At 67.2% G+C, this 18,120-nt stretch overlaps 1 protein-coding gene and 1 long non-coding RNA gene across 2 annotated transcripts; both read left to right on the forward strand.

Annotated features, from left to right (window-relative positions):
* The first annotated feature begins 257 nt into the window (after positions 1-257).
* DENND4B (DENN domain containing 4B) lies at positions 258-16,897 on the forward strand. Its single transcript, XM_072918409.1, has 27 exons — positions 258-352; positions 1,117-1,426; positions 1,567-1,819; positions 1,902-1,971; positions 2,471-2,640; positions 3,360-3,601; positions 3,707-3,773; positions 3,865-3,923; positions 4,002-4,146; positions 4,403-4,578; positions 4,675-4,775; positions 4,983-5,198; positions 6,196-6,341; positions 6,467-6,606; positions 6,681-6,804; positions 7,671-7,877; positions 8,965-9,093; positions 9,178-9,322; positions 10,700-11,286; positions 11,364-11,486; positions 11,839-12,014; positions 12,301-12,418; positions 13,410-13,643; positions 13,716-13,815; positions 15,085-15,250; positions 15,322-15,386; positions 16,445-16,897. Exons 2-27 carry the CDS (start codon positions 1,131-1,133, stop codon positions 16,588-16,590), a joined length of 4,401 nt encoding a protein of 1,466 aa, XP_072774510.1. The 5' UTR covers positions 258-352; positions 1,117-1,130; the 3' UTR covers positions 16,591-16,897.
* A 2-nt stretch (positions 16,898-16,899) lies between these two features.
* On the forward strand, positions 16,900-17,895 carry LOC140680576 (uncharacterized). Its single transcript, XR_012051919.1, has 2 exons — positions 16,900-17,360; positions 17,495-17,895. It is a non-coding gene; the product is annotated as an uncharacterized lncRNA (long non-coding RNA).
* The last annotated feature ends 225 nt before the right edge of the window (positions 17,896-18,120 follow it).

An 18,120-nucleotide genomic window follows, 5' to 3' on the forward strand; every position in this document is an offset into this window, starting at 1 on the left:
AGGGGTCTCGTTTTGGGGGGGCAGATAGGGTCCCTTACACGGGGGGGGAGTTGTGTGAAAAATGGGGTCCCCTACACGGGGGGGGGGGTGAAAAATAGGGTCCCCCACGTTCCTTGGGGGCTCCTTGAGTTTCCCGGGGGGTCGGGGGGGTCTCCTGCGGGTCCCGGGGTTTTTTTGGGGTGATCTGGGGGGTTCTGGAGATCGGGGGGGGGGGTCCCGGGGGGCGGCGGCTGCCGGTACCGGAGTCCTCCGCGCCGCCAGGGGGCGCTGCCGCGGGAGGGGCCGCGCGGTCACGGCCCGGCGGAGCCCAAAGACGCGGCCCCGGCCCGGCCCGGCCCGGCCCGGCCCGCAGGTACCGGCCCCGGTGTGGGGAGGGGGTAACCGGGAGGGGGCCGGGCCGGGGGTCCCGCGGGGCTGCGGGGGCTGCGGGGCCGGTGCGTGGGGGAGTCACCGGGGGGCACACCGGGATGCGGACCCCGCCGGGAACCACCGGGGCGGCCGCGGGCATGGGGAACCCTCCGGGAGCGTCACCCGGCGGGACACGGGCACCGAGCGTCCCCCGGGGGCACAGGGCCGCAGGAGGTGACCGCAGCCCGGGCTGTCGGTGTCCCCAGGCGGCTCTGACCGCCCGGTCCCCGGGGCTGTGACCGCTCCCGGCCTTGTGACCGCTCGGGCCGGGGCCGTGACCTCCGTCCCGGGCTCAGGGCTCCGTCCCGGCGGCAGCCCCGGGGCCCTGCGGGGTGTCGGCGGTGGGGCCGCGGCCGTGTCGCCGCCCCGGTGCGCGGGGCCGGGCCTGGCGCTCGTTTCCTTCCCCTTTCCCGCTCCGGGGACCGCGGGGCTGGGGCACTGCGGAGGGTGCTGGGGACAGGGGGGCGCAGGGAAGGAGCCGGTCCCCAAAACCGGGGGGGCTTTAGGGCGGGGGTTCTTCCTCCGAGCACTGCCCGTGCTGGGGAGGGGGTGGCTGGAAGGGCTGGGGGGTCCCCGGGCCGGTGGCACGGCGGGGCCGGTGGGGCCGGGGGCACGGCGGGGCCGGTGGGGCCGGTGGCACGGCGGGGCCGGTGGCACGGCGGGGCCGGTGGCACGGCAGGACCGGTGGCACGTCCCGTGTCCCCGCAGATGCTGTGACAGCCATGTCGGACGAGAAGCCGCCGCAGCTCGTGGATTATTTCGTGGTGGCCGGGCTGGCGGAGGCGTCGCGGGCGCTGGAGGAGGAGCAGCAGCCGCGGCCGGCGCGGCCCGGGGAGCCCATCACGGACGTGGCCGTGATCATCCGCTCGCAGGGCGAGGAGGTGCCCCAGGGCTTCACCTGCATCGAGACCAGCACCTCGGGCCACCCCGTGGACCTCAACGCGGGGCTGCTCAACAACCCGCAGATGTTCCTGTGCTACAAACGCGGGAGGGACAAACCCCCCCTGATCGAGCTGGGGTGAGTGGGGACGGACCCGAGTCCCGCTCTGGGTCACAGCGGCCCCGTGGGGTGCCCCAGGCTGGGGGGACAGTTTGGGGACAGAGCCCGGAGGTGCCGCTGACAGTCCTGGGGTCCCCCTCACCCCTGTCCCCTCTCAGGGTGCACTATGAGGGCAAGGACCGCCCGAAGCCGGGCTACCAGATCCTGGACACGACCCCCTACAGCCGCTCGGCCAACCTGGCCTCGGGGTCCCCGGGCCACCAGCGCACGTTCCTGACCTTCCGCCGCGCGGCCGAGCCCCCCGGCCACCACACGCTGGGGGTCACCGACATCTGCCTGGTGATGCCCAGCAAGGGCGAGAGCACGCCCCACACCTTCTGCCGCGTGGACAAGAACCTCAACACCAGCATGGTGGGTTTGGAGGGTCCCTCCTGTCCCCCCCGGGTGGTGCCCAGCCCCTGCTGACCCCCAAAACCCCCATCCCTCCTTGCAGTGGGGCCCCGCGTTGTTCCTGTGCTACAAGATCGCCGTGGCCAAGGACAACACGCTGGTCTACGAGGCAGGTGGGGAGCTCGGGACGGGGGTTCTGGGTGCTCCCAGGGGGAGCCAGAGTTGTTTAGTGTCGTTGTTAGTTTTAAAAAGTATTTTCTGTGTTGATTAATCTCCTCCAGCTGGTGCGGGGCTGATTTGGGGGAGGTGCAGGAGCCCCTGAGTGTCTTCAGGGGGGTTTGGGGAGCACAAGGTGGGGCCCTTCAGCTGCCCCAGCACCCCTTTGGGGGGCCTTGCCAGGCTTTGGGGACTGGAGTCACTTACTGGGGAGGGGGCACAGTGGGGTCCCTTACTGGGTGACAGTGGGGTCCCTTACTGGGGTGACAGTGGGGTCTCTTCCTGAGGGTTGGGGGCAATTGGGTTTCCCACTGAGGGGAAATTTTGGGGGGTGGTTTGGTGGAGCTGTGGGCACTCACCTGGCTGCCCCCTCCTCATTGGGGTGGGTGAGATGACCTGGGGGGCTGATCCCGGTGTCCGGTGTCCGGGTGTCCATGTGTCCGTGTGTCCGTGCAGGGCTGCTGAGCCGCTACCCCGAGCAGGACAGCGAGTCCTTCCCGCTGCCCGAGTCGGTGCCCGTGTTCTGCCTGCCCATGGGGGCCACCATCGAGAGCTGGCCCGTGGGCACCAAGTACCCCTTGCCCGTCTTCTCCACCTTCGTCCTCACCGGCGCCTCGGGGGACAAGGCACGGCAGGACAGGGGGCTCGGGGGGTGTGGGACGGGGGTCCCCAGTGCTGTGGGAGGGGGTGGGTCCTCAGGTCTCAGCACCTTCTGGGGCTGGGATCCCAGTGCCAGGGGTTCCCATCCCTTGTGGGACCTGGATCCCAGTGCCAGGGGGTCCCACCTCTCATGGGACAGGGATCCCAGTGCCAGGGGGTCCCATCCCTCATGGGACAGGGATCCCAGTGCCAGGGGGTCCCATCCCTTGTGGGACCTGAATCCCAGTGCCAGGGGGTCCCATCCCTCATGGGACAGGGATCCCAGTGCCAGGGGTTCCCATCCCTTGTGGAACAGGGATCCCAGTGCCAGGGGGTCCCATCCCTTGTGGGACCTGGATCCCGGTGCCAGGGGTTCCATCCCTCATGTGACAGGGATCCCAGTGCCAGGGGGTCCCATCCCTCATGTGACAGGGATCCCAGTGCCAGGGGATCCCATCCCTCATGTGGGACCTGGATCCCAGTGCCAGGGGTCCCATCCCTCATGGGACAGGGATCCCAGTGCCAGGGGTTCCATCCCTTGTGGGGCTGGGATCCCAGTGCCAGGGGTTCCCATCCCTTATGTGACAGGGATCCCGGTGTCCGGGGTTCCATCCCTTGTGGGACCTGGATCCCGGTGCCCGGGGCTCCCATCCCTGGCGGGGCGGGCTCCCGGTGCCCGCGGTGCCCTGAGGGCCGTGCCCCGCAGGTGTACGGTGCCGCTATCCAGTTCCACGAGGCGTTCCCGCGGGAGCGGCTGTCGGAGGCGCAGGCGCTGCGCCTGGGGCTGCTCAGCGTGGTGGACCGGCGGCCGGTGCCCGGGCGCTCCCTGCACACCCGCAAGAGCATCTGCGTCCTGTCCCACTGGCCCTTCTTCGAGGTCTTCCGCAAGTTCCTCATGTTCATCTACCGCTACTCCATCTCGGGCCCCCACGTGCTGCCCCTGGAGACGTGAGCGCGGAGAGGGGGGCTCGGGGGGCTCGGGGGGCTCGGGGGGCTCAGTGGGGCGCTCGGTCTGTGCCCCGTGCCCCACTGACGGGGCCGCTCCGCCCGCAGGCACATCTCCCACTTCATGCACAACGTGCCCTTCCCGTCCCCGCAGCGCCCGCGGATCCTGGTCCAGGTCAGTCCCCTGCCCGGGGGGGGCTCGCAGAGACCCCCGGCCCGGCCCGGCGTGTCCCTGCGTCCCCCACCGCGGCCCCGTGTCCCCGCAGATGTCCCCGTACGACAGCCTGCTGCTGTGCCGGCCCGTGTCCTCGCCGCTGCCGCTCAGGTGGGGCTGGGGGCCGCTGCTGCGGGGGGACGGGTGGGGAGGGGGCCGTGGGTGACCGGGCGGTGTCCCCGCCCGCAGCGGGGCCAGTTTCCTGACGCTGCTGCAGAACCTGGGCCCCGACAACGCCGTGGCGCTGCTGGTGGCCGTCCTCACCGAGCAGAAGCTGCTCATCCACTCTCTACGCCCTGATGTCCTGACCAGCGTGGGCGAAGCCCTGGTGGCGGTGAGTGGCGGCGTGGGACCCCGGTCCTGCGGCAGTGGGGATCGCCGCCCCTCGGCGCTGGGGATCCCGTAGCACCGCGGGGACCCGCGTGCCGTGGTGCCGGGGATCCCCGTTTCGTGGTGCCGGGGACCCCGATCCCACGGCACCGTCGGCGATCCCGCTCCCACGGCTCTGCAGACCCCACCCCGCGGCGCTGAGCCCCCCGACCCGCCTGGCGGGGGCCCTGCGGCGCTGACCGCCCTCGTCCTGTCCCCAGATGATCTTCCCCCTGCGCTGGCAGTGCCCCTACATCCCGCTGTGCCCGCTGGCGCTGGCTGACGTGCTGTGTGCCCCCGTGCCCTTCATTGTAGGCATCCACTCCAGCTACTTCGACCTCTATGAGCCGCCCCGCGACGTCATCTTCGTCGACCTGGACACCAACACCATTTTCCAGTGAGTGTCCCCAGGGCCGGGGGCGGGTGGGCCGTGCCGGGGGGTCCCGGAGGGGGTCCCAGGGGGTCCCGCCCTGCCCCGTGCCTGTGCCCCCAGGAGCGAGGAGCGGAAGCTGCTGTCGCCGCGCGCGCTGCCCCGCCGGCCCTGCAAGGTGCTGCTGGCCTCGCTGCACAGCCTGTCCCAGCAGCTGGACGAGCGTGAGTGGGGGTCCTGGGGGTGTGCTGGGGGGCTGGGGGTCACCGCATCCCCCACTTGTGCTGTTACCAAGTTGGGAGCGACCCGCTGGGGTTAAAGGCTGAAATGCCCCCCTGGCCTGGGCACGTTTCCCAGTGGGATCAGCGCTGCGGGGTCGTTCCCTCACTCCCCGGCGCTGCTCCCCACGCCGTCCCATGCTGTCCCCGCAGTGCTGAGCGCGCCGGGCGAGGAGGAGCCGCCGGAGCTGGTGCTGAGCGACGCGGAGGCGGCGGGCGCGCGCCGGGCGCAGCTGGAGCTGGAGGCGCGGGCGGCCTTCCTGCGCTTCATGGCCTGCGCCCTGCGCGGGTACCGCTCCTTCCTGCGCCCCATCGCCCCCGCGCCCGCCCCGGCCGGCCGCGACGCCGGCAGCCTCTTCGCCCTGCAGGGTGCGTGGGCAAGGGGCGGGTGGTGGGGGGTGGGCCCGGGCTGTGTCCCTGTGAGGGCTGTGCTGTGCTGTTCCGCTGGTTGTGGCTGGTCTTTGTCCCGTCCTGGTCTGTGCAGTCTGTTGTGTGCATCCCATCCCGTGCATCCCATCTGTCCTGTGCATCCCATCCCATCCTGTGCATGCCATCCTGTGCATCCCATCCCATGGATCCCATCCCATGGATCCCACCCTATCCCATCCCATCCCATGGAACCCATCCCATGGATCCCATCCCATGGATCCCATCCCATCCCATCCCATCCCATTCTGTGCATCCCATCCCATCCCATCCCATCCCATCCCATCCCATCCCATCCCATCCCATCCCATCCCATCCCATCCCATCCCATCCCATCCCATCCCATCCCATCCCATCCCATCCCATCCCATCCCATCCCATCCCATCCTGTGCATCCCATCCCATCCCATCCCATCCCATCCCATCCCATCCCATCCCATCCCATCCCATCCCATCCCATCCCATCCCATCCCATCCCATCCCATCCCATCCCATCCCATCCCATCCCATCCCATCCCATCCCATCCCATCCCATCCCATCCCATCCCATCCCATGGATCCCATCCCATCCCATGGATCCCACCCTATCCCATCTCATCCCATGGATCTCATCCCACCCATCCCATCCCATGTATCCCATCCCATCCCATGGATCCCATCCCATGGACCCCATCCCACCCCATGGATCCCATCCTGTGGATCCCATCCCATGGATCCCATCCCAAGGATCCCACCCCATGGATCCCATCCCATCCCATGGATCCCATCCCATCCCATTGATCCCATCCCATGGATCCCATCCCATCCCATGGATCCCATCCCATGGATCCCACCCCATGGATCCCATCCCACCCCATGGATCCCATCCCACCCCATGGATCCCACCCCATGGGTCCCACCCCATCCCCATGACCCCAGCCCGTGTCCCCGTGTCCCGCAGGGTTCCTGCGCTCCCGGGAGCGGGCGTACCAGCGCTTCTACGGGCAGCTGCTGCGCACGCAGCTCTTCACGCAGTTCATCGAGGACTGCTCCTTCGCCAGCGACCGCGAGCCCTGCCTCGAGTTCTTCGACACCTGCGTCGACAAGGTGCGTCCCCGTGTCCCCTGCGCGTGTCCCTCGTGTGTCCCTCGGTCCCTGCCACGAGTTCCTGTCACACCTGTGTCCCAAGGTGTGTCCCCGTGTCCCTGCCACGCCCCTCTGCCCCTCCCCAGGTGCAGGTGGACCTGGAGAAGCCCGAGGACACTCCCCTGATGGAGCTGGACGACCCCCGTGGTGGGGAGCACACGGTGTTCATCACCCCCCCGGAGCAGCCGGCGGGGCCGGACGGGGCCGAGCCCCCCGCCCGCTACAGGTGAGACCCCCGGGGGGCCTCCCTGGGTCTCCCCCTCCCCAAACCCCCCTGACCTGTGCCCCCTCACCCCCCAGGTATGACGGGTTCCCCACGCTGCGCCCGGAGCTGCTGGAGCCGCCCCGGGACCCGCTGCTGGCTCAGCTGTGCCAGGCCCGGAGCAGCGCCCCGAGCAGCCCCGCCCCGCGCCGCACCAAGCAGGTGAGGGACGGCACCTGGGCACCTGCTGGGACACCTGGGCACCTGCCCGGACACCTGGGCACCTGCTGGGACACCTGGGCGGCTGCCGGGGACACCTGGGCACCTGGCTGGGACACCTGGGCACCTGCCAGGGACACCTGGGCACCTGCTGGGACACCTGGGCACCTGTCCGGGACACCTGGGCACCTGCCCGGGACACCTGGGCACGGCTGCCCGGGACACCTGGGCACCTGCTGGGGTGGGTCAAAACCTGCCTGAGTGTCCCTGTGAGCTGTGACACCTGGGCACCTGCCGGGGTGGGACAGCACCTGGCTGGGTGTCCCCGTGAGCTGGGACAATGCTCAAAGGCACTGGGACAACACCTGGCTGGGTGTCCCCATGAGCTGTGACCTGCCCAGGTGGGACAATATGTGGCTGGGTGTCCCTGTGAGCTGGGACAACACTCAGAGGCACTGGGACAACACCTGGCTGGGTGTCCCCATGAGCTGGGACACCTGGGCACCTACCTGAGTGGGACAACACCTAGCTGAGTGTCCCTGTGAGCTCTGACACCCAGCCAGGTGCCCAGGTGGGACAATATGTTGCTGAATGTCCCCATGAGCTGGGACAACACTCACAGGTGCCTCTGAACTGTGACATCTGGGCAGGTTGAGTGTCCCTGTGAGCTGGGACAACACTCAAAGGCACTGGGACAACACCTGGCCGGGTGTCCCCATGATCTGTGACCTGCCCAGGTGTGACAACCTGTGGCTGGGTGTCCCCGTGAGCTGGATCAACACCCACGGGTGCCTCTGAGCTGCGACACCCGGCCAGGTGCCCACCTGGGCACGGCTCGGGGGGCTCATCCCCCACTCCCCCGTCCCCAGGAGATGAAGGTGGCGCAGCGGGTGGCGCAGAAGTCGTCGGCGGTGCCGGAGCTGTGGGCGCGCTGCCTGCTGGGGCACTGCTACGGGCTCTGGTTCCTGTACCTGCCCGCCCACGTGCGCGCCGCCCCCGCCAAGCTGCGCGCCCTGCAGCTGGCCTACGACGTGCTGCGCAAGATGGAGCAGCACAAGGTGGTGCTGCCCGATGAGGTGGGGTCCTGCCCCGGAGCCTGGCGGGATGGGGTCTGCTGGTGGGGTGGGGTGGGATCTGCTGATGGGATCTGCTGGGATGGGATGGGATCTGCTGACGGGATGGGATCTGCCCCTGGGATGGGATCTGCTGCTGGGACGGGATCTGCTGATGGGATGGGATCTGCTGATGGGATGGGATGGGATCTGATGGGATGGGATCTGTCACTGGGATGGGATCTGTCACTGGGATGGGATCTGCTGATGGGATGGGATCTGCTGATGGGGTGGGATCTGCTGATGGGGTGGGATCTGCTGATGGGGTGGGATCTGCTGCTGGGATGGGATCTGCTGCTGGGAAGGGGTCTGCTGGTGGGGTGGGATCTGCTGGTGGGGTGGGATCTGCTGATGGGATGGGATCTGCTGGGATGGGATCTGCTGGGATGGGATCTGCTGATGGGATCTGCTGATGGGATGGGATCTGCTGATGGGATGGGATCTGCTGATGGGGTGGGATCTGCTGGGATGGGATCTGCTGATGGGACGGGATCTGCTGATGGGATGGGAGCACTGGAGTCCCCATGTACAGAGGATGTGCGGGGAGCAGCCGTGCTGTGCCCAGTGCTTGGGGCAGCGGGGACAGGGAGGGGCTGGAGCGCATCAGGAGATGAGGAAGGGGCTGGAGCAGCAGGAGGAGGGAACGGAGAACTCCTGAGGCAGCTGGGAAGGGGCTCAGCCTGGAGAAGAGGAGGACAGGGGGGACCCTGCGGCTCTGCACAGCTCCTGGCAGGAGGGGACAGCGGCAGGGTCAGGCTCTGCTCCCGGGAACAGAGCGGGAACGGCCTCAGGCTGTGCCGGGGGAGCCTCAGGGGGGATATTTGGGGAAATTCCTCCTGGAAAGGGCGGCCAGGCTTTGGGAGGGTTGGAGCGGCGTGTCCGGGAAGGGAGGACGCTGCTCTGGGTGAGCAGTTGGCGTGGTGGTCCTGGGGCCGGCGGGCTGTGGGTTTTGGGGCCGGCGGGCTGTGGGTTTGGGGGCCGGTGGGCTGTGGGTTTTGGGGCCGGCTGGCTGTGGGTTTGGGGCCGGGCTGAGGTGCAGGTGCCCCCCCAGGTGTGTTACCGCATCCTGATGCAGCTCTGCGGGCAGTACGGCGAGCCCGTGCTGTCCGTGCGCGTCCTGCTGGAGATGAAACGCGCCGGCATCGTCCCCAACACCGTCACCTACGGCTACTACAACAAGGTGACCCCGAGGGGCGCCCCTGGGTGGGTGAGGAGGGCCCGGGGGGTCCCCTGGGCGCTGCTGACCCCCCATGTCCCCTGGCAGGCGGTGCTGGAGAGCAAGTGGCCGGCGGGGACGCAGGGCGGGCGGCTGCGCTGGGCCAAGCTGCGGAACGTGGTGCTGGGAGCGGCGCAGTTCCGGCAGCCCCTGCGGCAGCGGCAGCGCCGGGGCGCCAACAGAGACCCCCGAGGTGAGGGGTGGGGGGGAACGGGGGGTCGGTGCCCACTCACACCCGCCTCGGTCCCCTTGTGGGTGATTGGGTCCCTCCGAGTGTCTCTGGGGTCTGGGGGAGACCCCTGGGGTTGTCCCCTGCTGCCAGGGCCTGATCCCCTCTGGGGGAGGGGGTGTTATGGGGGGCTAATTAAAGTTTGGGGGTGTTATGGGGGTGTTATGGGGGGATAACCAAAATTTGGGGGGTGTTATGGGGGGCTAATCAAAGTTTAGGGGGTGTTATGGGGCTGTTATGGGGGGCTAATCAAAGTTTAGGGGTGTTATGGGGGGCTAACCAATGTTTGGGGGGTGTTATGGGGGTGTTATGGGGGGATAACCAAAATTTGGGGGTGTTATGGGGGTGTTATGGGGGGATAACCAAAATTTGGGGGCGTTATGGGGGGCTAACCAAAGTTTGGGGGGTGTTATGGGGGTGTTATGGGGGTGTTATGGGGGATAACCAAATTTTGGGTGGTGTTATGGGGGTGTTATGGGGGCTAACCAAAGTTTAGGGGGTGTTAGATGGGGCTAACCAAAGTTTGGGGGGTGTTATGGGGGGATAACCAAAGTTTGGGGGGTATTATGGGGGTGTTAGGGGGGGATAATCAAAATTTGGGGGGTGTTATGGGGGGATAACCAAAATTTGGGGGGTGGTATGGGGGTGTTATGGGGGGTTAACCAAAGTTTGGGGGTGTTATGGGGGTGTTATGGGGGGGATAATTAAAGTTTGGGGGGTGTTATGGGGGGATAACCAAAGTTTGGGGGGTGTTATGGGGGTGTTATGGGGGGATAACCAAAATTTGGGGGGTGTTATGGGGGTCAAGGGGCCCTAACCAAGGTTAAGCAAGTAGAAACTGAAGAAAACAATATTTTTTAAGCTGCATGAGTTCGTTAACCCGACACATCTAAAGCCCAGGAATATAAATCCTGTCAGGATACACAAGAACAAAATTTATTGCTAGTGTAGCTAGATGATCACAAAATTTCGCTGCAGTGAAAGCTAAAGTGAACCAAAAATGAGTAAAAAAATTGAGTAAAAATGAGTAAAAAACCCACTCTGTTGTACCTAGCCCAAAACCCCGTACATTTTAAGTGTTTTACCTACATTTTACCTACTTCCTCCAAAGTAGGTATTTCAAAGACCCAAAAAAACCTCAGGGAAGCATTTAAAATAACAAAAATAATACAAATACAAAATAAAACAAGACACCAAATGTACCTGGACCATCAGAAAGCCCGTCTGCAGTAAGAAAGAGCTTTCAGGAGGGAAGAAGAACGCCAAAAGCCACAAATGGAACCCGCCAATCCCCATGCCCGGAATAATTTGGGGTGTTTTGGGTGTTTTCTGTCCCCGCAGGTGAGCGGGCCCCCCCGGCCCCGCGCCCCCCGCTGCAGCGCCAGACCACCTGGGCGGGCCGGAGCCTGCGGGACGCGGCCCCGCGCCTGGTCAAGAGCGGCAGCCTCAGTTTCCCCGCCGAGGGGGCGGCCCGGGAGAGCCCCCGGTTCCTCGGGACCCCCACCCCGCCCCCGCCGCCGCCGCAACCGCGGGGACCCCCCGGTTCCACCGACGGGAGCCTCTCGGACATCGGCACCGACGACAGCGGCGGCGACGAGGGACCGGCCGGGGGGCCCGGTGGAAGTCCCGGTGATGTTCCCGGTGATGGTCCCCGTGGAAGCCCCGGTAGAAGCCCCGGTGATGCTCCCGGTGGAAGTCCCGGTGGCGGTCCCGGTCCCGGGGCGGCGACCCCTCGCCGGGGGCTGGCGGCCAAGCTGCAGCAGCTGCTGTCCCCCGGTAAACGGCCCCCGGCGCGGCCCGCGGAGCCCCCCCGGGATCTCGGGGCCCGCCGGGGCTCGGAGCCGCGGGAAGCGGAGCCCCCGTCCCGCCGCAGCCCCGCCGAGAGCCTCCTGCGGCCCCGGGAGCGCCCCGAGTCCACCGCGTCCGAGGTGAGGCTGGGGTGGCACCGGGGGGGCACCGGGGTGTCCCGGTCCCGGCGCTGACCCCCCGTGTGTCCCCCCCCCAGAGCTCCGTGTCCCTGGGCAGCGAGCTGGACCTGTCCGATGCCTCGGGGGGCAGCGGCGGGACCCCCAAACCCACCGAGCCCCCCGCGGATGGGGCAGCGGGGACAGAGCCCCCCGCCCTGGAGGTGAGGGGGGTACAGGGTGGGGGGGCACAGGGCGGGGTTGGGGGGCACTGGGGGGCACAGGGGGCTGGGGGCAGAGCTTGGGGTTGGGGGGCAGAGCCCAGGTTTGGGGACAGACCCCATCTTTGGGGTCAGAGCCCATATTAGGGGACAGACCCCATCTTTGCGGGCAGACCCTATCTTTGGGGTCACCCCATCTTAGGGGTCACAGCCCATTTTAGGGGTCAGAGCCCATTTTAGGGGTCAGAGCCCATCTCTGGGGGCACACCCCATCTCTGGGGGCACACCCCATTTGAGGGGCACACCTCGGCTTTGGGGGCACACCCCATTTTAGGGGCACTGCTGCTGCCCCCAGGTGCTGCTGTCCAGCTGCTCGCGCTGCCCGGGCTGCGCCGCGCTGGTGTTCGACGAGGAGCTGATGGCCGGCTGGACCTCGGACGACTCCAACCTCAACACCTGCTGCCCCTTCTGCTCCCGCTCCTTCGTGCCCTTCCTCAGCATCGAGATCCGCGACTTCCGGCGGGCCCCCAGGTGCCACCCCCGGGACACCCCCGGGACACCCCCGGGACACCCCTGGGACACCCCTGGGACACCCCCGGGACCCCCCGGGACACCCCCGGGACACCCCTGGGACACCCCTGGGACAACCCCGACACCCCCGGGACCCTTTCCCTGCCCTCCCGGTGTCCCCAACGCGCTGCTCCCCTCTGCTCCTTCCCTCCCTCCCTGTTTTGGGGGCTCCCCGGTGCCCCCCACCCCGTGACCCCCGTGCCCCCCGTGACCCCCGTGACCCCCGTGACCCCCGTCTCTCCCGCAGCCCCCCCGGGCCCGGCCCGGTGCCCCCCTCCCCGCAGGGGCCGGTGCTCAGTGACCGCCGGCGCTGCCTGGAGCTGGACGGGACCCCCGAGCTCTGCAACGGCTGCGCCGAGCCCCCGGTACCGGGGCACACCGGGGAGGGGGCGGGAACGGGGGGCTCCCTCCTCCCACTCGGGATTTGGGGGTGGGACAGTCCCACTCGGGATTTGGGGGTGGGACAGTCCCACTCGGGATTTGGGGTCGTCGGGGGGCCCTGACGGTGGGGCTGGGCTGGGCAGGGGTCCCTCAGCAGCACAGTTTGGGGGTTTTCCCCCATTCCCACATCCTGGTGCATTGCAGGGCTGTGTAGGAGGTCCCTCAGCACCAGAATTTGGGGGTTTCCAGGGCTGGGCAGGGGTCCCTCAGCACCACAATTCGGGGATTTTCCCCCATCCCCACATCCCAGGGCACTGCAGGGGGTCCCTCAGCACCACAATTGGGGATTTTCCCCCATTCCCACATCCTGGGGAATTGCAGGGGGTCCCTCAGCACAATTCGGGGGTTTCCAGACCAGGGCAGGGGTCCCTCAGCACCACAATTCGGGGATTTTCCCCCATTCCCACATCCCGGGGCACTGCAGGCCTGGGCAGGGGTCCCTCAGCACCACAATTTGGGGGATTTTCCCCCATCCCCACATCCCAGGGCATTGCAGGGCTGTTTAGGGGGTCCCTCAGCACCACAATTTAGGGTTTCCCCCATTCCCACGTCCCGGGGCACTGCAGGCCCGTGTAGGGGCTCCCTCAGCAGCACAATTTGTGGGTTCCCCCATCCCCACATCCCGGGGCACTGCAGGCCCGGGCCGGGGCCGTCCCTCAGCACCACAATTTGGGGGTTCCCCCATTCTCACATCCCGGGGCACTGCAGGGCTGTGTAGGGGGTCCCTCAGCACCACAATTTGGGGATTTTCCCCCATCCCCATGCCCTGGGGCACTGCAGGGCTGTTTAGGGGCTCCCTCAGCACCACAATTCGGGATTTTCCCCCATCCCCACGCCCCGGGGCACTGCAGGCCCGGGCCGGGGCCGTCCCTCCCCGCCGGTTCGGGGGTCCCACGCGTGTCCCCCGCCCCACAGGCGCCGGGGCGGCGGGAGCGCGTGGCCTTCGCCTACGTCAGCCCGCTGGTGCTGCGCAAGGAGCTGGAGAGCCTGCTGGAGAACGAGGGCGCGGAGCTGCTGGCGCGGCCCGAGCTGGTGGACAGCCACCCCATCATCTTCTGGAACCTGGTCTGGTACTTCCAGCGCCTGGCGCTGCCCAGCAACCTGCCCCTGCTGCTGCTGGGCTCCCAGCACGCGCCCCGCCGCCCCCAGGTGCGTTTGGGGGGTTTTGGGGTGGTCCTGGGGGGGTTCACGGTGCTGAGCCCCCTCCCCACCCGCCTGCAGCCCCCCGAGCCGGGCCGGGTGCGCGTGCGGCTGCTGTGGGACGTGCTGAGCGCAGACCCCGAGAGCTGCCCCCCGCTCTACGTGCTCTGGAGAATGCACAGTGAGCGGCGCGGGATGGGGGGAGTGGGGTGGGATTTGGGATTTGGGATATAGGATTTGGGATTTCGGGGGTGGGGGAGGTGGGATTTGGGATTTGGGGGGTGGGAATGCAGGGTGGGATTTGGGGGGTGGGATTTGGGGATGTGGGATAATGGATTTGGGATTTGGGGCGGGTGGGAATGGGGGATGGGATTTGGGGTGTGGGATGTGGGAGGTGGGATTTAGGATTTGGAAATGTGGGAATGGGGGGTGGGATTGGGATGGAGGATGTGGGATTTGGGGTGGGGGGGGTGGGATGAGGGATTGGGGGGGTGGGAATGGGGGTTGGGTTTCGGGGATGTGGGAATGAGGTATGGGACTGGGGATGTGGGATTTGGGATTTGGGATGTGGGAGGTGGGATTTGGGATGTGGGATGTGGGATTTGGGATTTGGGATGTGGGATGTGAGATGTGGCAGGTGGGATTTGGGATGTGGGATTTGGGATATGGGGGGGTGGGAATGGGGGCTGGGATTTGGGAATGTGGGAATGAGGTATGGGACTGGGGATGTGGAATTTGGGATGTGGGATATGGACGGGGGGTGGGACTGGGGATGTGGGGATGGGGTATGGGAATGAGGATATGGGATTTGGGAATGGGATTGGGGGGTGGGATTTGGGGATGTGGGAATGGGGGGGTGGGAATTGGGATATGGGAATGGAGATGTGGGAATGGGGGTGGGATTGGGGTGGGGGTTTGGGGATGGGATTGGGGGGATGGAATTTAGGATACGGGACTGGTAACATCCCTGGGGATTTGGGGATTGGGGATTTGGGGATTTGAGGATTTGGGGATTTGGGGATTTGGGGTGACACTCTGGGCCCCCCAGGTAACATCCCCGGGGATTTGGGGATTGGGGATTTGGGGATTGGTGATTTGGGGATTTGGGGATTTGGGGATTGGGGATTTGGGGATTGGGGATTTGGGGATTTGGGGATTTGGGGATTGGTGATTTAGGGATTTGGGGATTGGGGATTTGGGGATTTGGGGATTGGTGAATTGGGGATTTGGGGATTGGGGATTTGGGGATTTGGGGATTGGTGATTTAGGGATTTGGGGATTGGGGATTTGAGGATTGGGGGTTTGGGGATTGGGGATTTGGGGGTTTGGGGGTTTGGGGATTTGGGGGTTTGGGGGTTTGGGGATTTGGGGGTTTGGGGATTTGGGGATTGGGGATTGGGGATTGGGGATTGGTGATTTGAGTATTGGGGTGACACTCTGTGCCCCCCAGGTAACGTCCCCCCGCGGCTGCAGCCCTGGGCCCCCCCGGCCCCGCCGCTGTCGCTGCCGCTGCTGGAGGCGCTGCTGGCGCACGTGGGGCTGAACGAGGTGCACAAAGCCATCGCGCTCCTCCTGGAGACCCCCACAGCGCCCGGAGCCCCCCGCGCCCCGCACAGGTACCCACACAGCCCCCTGAGCCCCAAATCCCCCAAATCCCCCCAAAACCCCCTGACGGCCCCTCCTGCAGGAGCATCTACCGGGAGCTGCTGTTCCTGACGCTGGCGGCGCTGGGCCGGGAGCACACGGACATCGGTGGGCACGGGGGGAACGGGGGGCACGGGGGGAACGGGGGGCATGGGGGGAACGGGGGGCATGGGGGGCACCTGGGGGGCTCAGGAGGAACCTGGGGGGCTCCTGGGGTGCTCGGGGGGCTCGGGGGGCTCCTGGGGGGCTCAGGAGGAACCTGGGGGGCTCCTGGGTGGCACTGGGGGTCTCAGGGGGCAGTGAGGGTCTCAGGGCACACCGGGGGTCTTGGGGGGCACTGGTGGTCTCAGGGGGCACCTGGGGGGCTCAGGAGCATCTTGGGGGCACCTGGGGGGTTCAGGGGAAATCTGGGGGGCTCAGGAGGAACCTGAGGGGCTCAGGAGGAACCTGGGGGGCACCTGGGGGGCTCAGGGGCATCTGGGGGGCACCTGGGGGGCTCAGGGGGCAGCTGGGGGCTCCTGGGGGGCTCAGGGGGCAGCTGGGGGGCAGCTGGGGAGTTCAGGGGGAATCTGGGGGGCTCAGGGGCACTGAGGGTCTCAGGGCACACTGGGGGTCTTGGGGGGCACTGGGGGGCTCAGGGGGCAGCTGGGAGGCTCAGGAGGAACTTGGGGGGTACCTGGGGGGCTCAGGGGCATCTGGGGGGCTCAGGAGGAACTTGGGGGGCACCTGGGGGGTGCAGGGGGAATCTGGGGGGCTCAGGGGGGCACTGAGGGTCTCGGGGGGCACTGGGGGGTCTTGGGGGGCACACTGGGGGTTTTGGGGCACACTGGGGGTCTCAGGGGACACCAGGGGTCTCGGGGGGCTCAGGGGGGCTCAGGGTGTGTTTGGGGGGCACTGGAGGGTCTTGGGGCACACTGGAGGTCTCAGGGGGCACTGGGAGGTCTTGGGGGGCACTGAGGGTCTCGGGGGGCTCAGGGTGTGTTTGGGGGTCTCAGGAGACACTGGGAGGTCTCAGGGGGCACTGGGGGTGGCACAGAGGGACACGGAGGGACACGGGGCTCTCAGGGTGTGTTTGGGGGGCACTGGGGGGTCTCGGGGGGCACTGGGGGGTCTCGGGGGGCACTGGGGGGTCTCGGGCACCCCGTGCTGACCCCCACCCCCCCCAGCCGCCTTCGACCGGCGGTACCGGGCGGCGCTGGGGCGGCTGAGCGGGGCCCTGGGCCGGGACGAGCTGCGGCGGCGGCGGGCGCAGCCCCCCAGCGCCAAAGCCTCCGACTGCCGCCGCACCTTCGGGGCGCCCCCCGAGTGCTGAGCCCCCCGGGACCCCCCCCGTGCGAGGGACCCCCGAGTGCGGGGCAGGGCTGGGGTGGGGAAGGGACCCCCAGGACCCCCCTGAAACACTCCAGGGTGGGGAAAAGGGATCCCCAGGACCCCCCTCAGATGCTCCAGGATGGGGAAAAGGGACCCCCAGGACCCCCCTCAAATCCTCCAGTATTAAATAGGAGCTCCCAGGGGACCCCCAAAGTGGGACAGGGACCCCCCAAGAGTGTCGGGGAGGGTCGAGGTGGGAAAGGGACCCTCCAGGACCCCCCTCAAATGCCAAAGGTGGGGAAAAAGGACCCCCCTCAAACACTCCAGGGTGGAGAGAAGAACCCCCCAGTATTAAATAGGAGCTCCCAGGGGACCCCCAAAGTGTTGGGGAGGGTCGAGGTGGGGAAGGGACCCTCCAGGACGCCCCTCAAATGCCAAAGGTGGGGAAAAGGGACCCCCAGGACCCCCCTCAGATGCTCCAGGGTGGGGAGAAGAACCCTCAGTATTAAATAGGAGGTCCCAGGGGACCCCCAAAGTGGGACAGGGACCCCCCAAGAGTGTTGGGGAGGGTCGAGGTGGGGAAGGGACCCTCCAGGACCCCCCTCAAATACTCCAGGATGGGGAAGGGACCCCCAGGACCCCCCTCAAATGCTCCAGGGTGGGGAAAAGGGACCCCCAGGACCCCCCTCAAATACTCCAAGGTGGGGAGAAGAACCCTCAGTATTAAATAGGAGCTCACAGGGGACCCCCAAAATGTTGGGGAGGGTCGAGGTGGGGAAGGGCCCCTCCAGGACCCCCCTCAAACACTCCAGGGTGGGGAGAAGAACCCTCAGTATTAAATAGGAGATCCCAGGGGACCCCCAAAGTGGGACAGGGACCCCCCAAGAGTGTTGGGGAGGGTCAAGGTGGGGAAGGGCCCCTCCAGGACCCCCCTCAAATGCCAAAGGTGGGGAAAAGGGACCCCCCCGGGAACCGCCAGGCTCACGACGGGTTTTATACGCCAGTGTTAATATATTTTTATTTATTTATTCAGCCCCCAGAGTGAGAGCGCGGGTGGGACGGGCAGGGGCGGCTCGGGGGGGTTCCCCCTCCTCATTCCTGCCCCGGTTCTCAGCCCCGGGTGGGTTTGGGGGTGTTTTGCCCCCCTCCGGTGGGGTCAGGGCAGCTGAGGGGGGCTCCGGGTTCGGCCCCCCGGGGGGGGTTTGGTGGCCATTGGGGGGGGTTCGGGGCCGCCCCCTCCCCTTGCACTGTGCAATAGCAGCCCCCGCCCCAGGGGCCTGTAAATAAAAGCTGCTGCGGTATTTTCCCCGCTGTCTCCAGGGCGGTTTTTGTTCCTGGGGGGTTTTGGGGGCGCGGAGACCCCCGGAGGCGGCCGGGGGGGGGGGAGTGAAGCCGGGTCCGCCATCTTGGATCCTGGCGCGGCCCGGGCGCTGCCCTCAGGCCGCCATCTTGGATCCTGGCACAGCCCATGAGGCCTCACGGCCGCCTGGCCCCGCGCGCTGCCGCCCCGCCGGGCACGGGGAGAGCTCTG

The sequence above is a fragment of the Taeniopygia guttata genome, chromosome 25 (assembly GCF_048771995.1).
Source record: "Taeniopygia guttata chromosome 25, bTaeGut7.mat, whole genome shotgun sequence".
NCBI lineage: Eukaryota > Metazoa > Chordata > Aves > Passeriformes > Estrildidae > Taeniopygia > Taeniopygia guttata.

Coding starts and splice junctions, on each gene's coding strand:
- DENND4B (XM_072918409.1), top strand. CDS start 1,131: ATGTCGGACGAGAAGCCGCCGCAGCTCGTGGATTATTTCGTGGTGGCC. Junction 1,820..1,901: donor AGAACCTCAACACCAGCATG/GTGGGTTTGGAG, acceptor CCCTCCTTGCAG/TGGGGCCCCGCGTTGTTCCT. Junction 15,387..16,444: donor CCGGGAGCACACGGACATCG/GTGGGCACGGGG, acceptor CACCCCCCCCAG/CCGCCTTCGACCGGCGGTAC.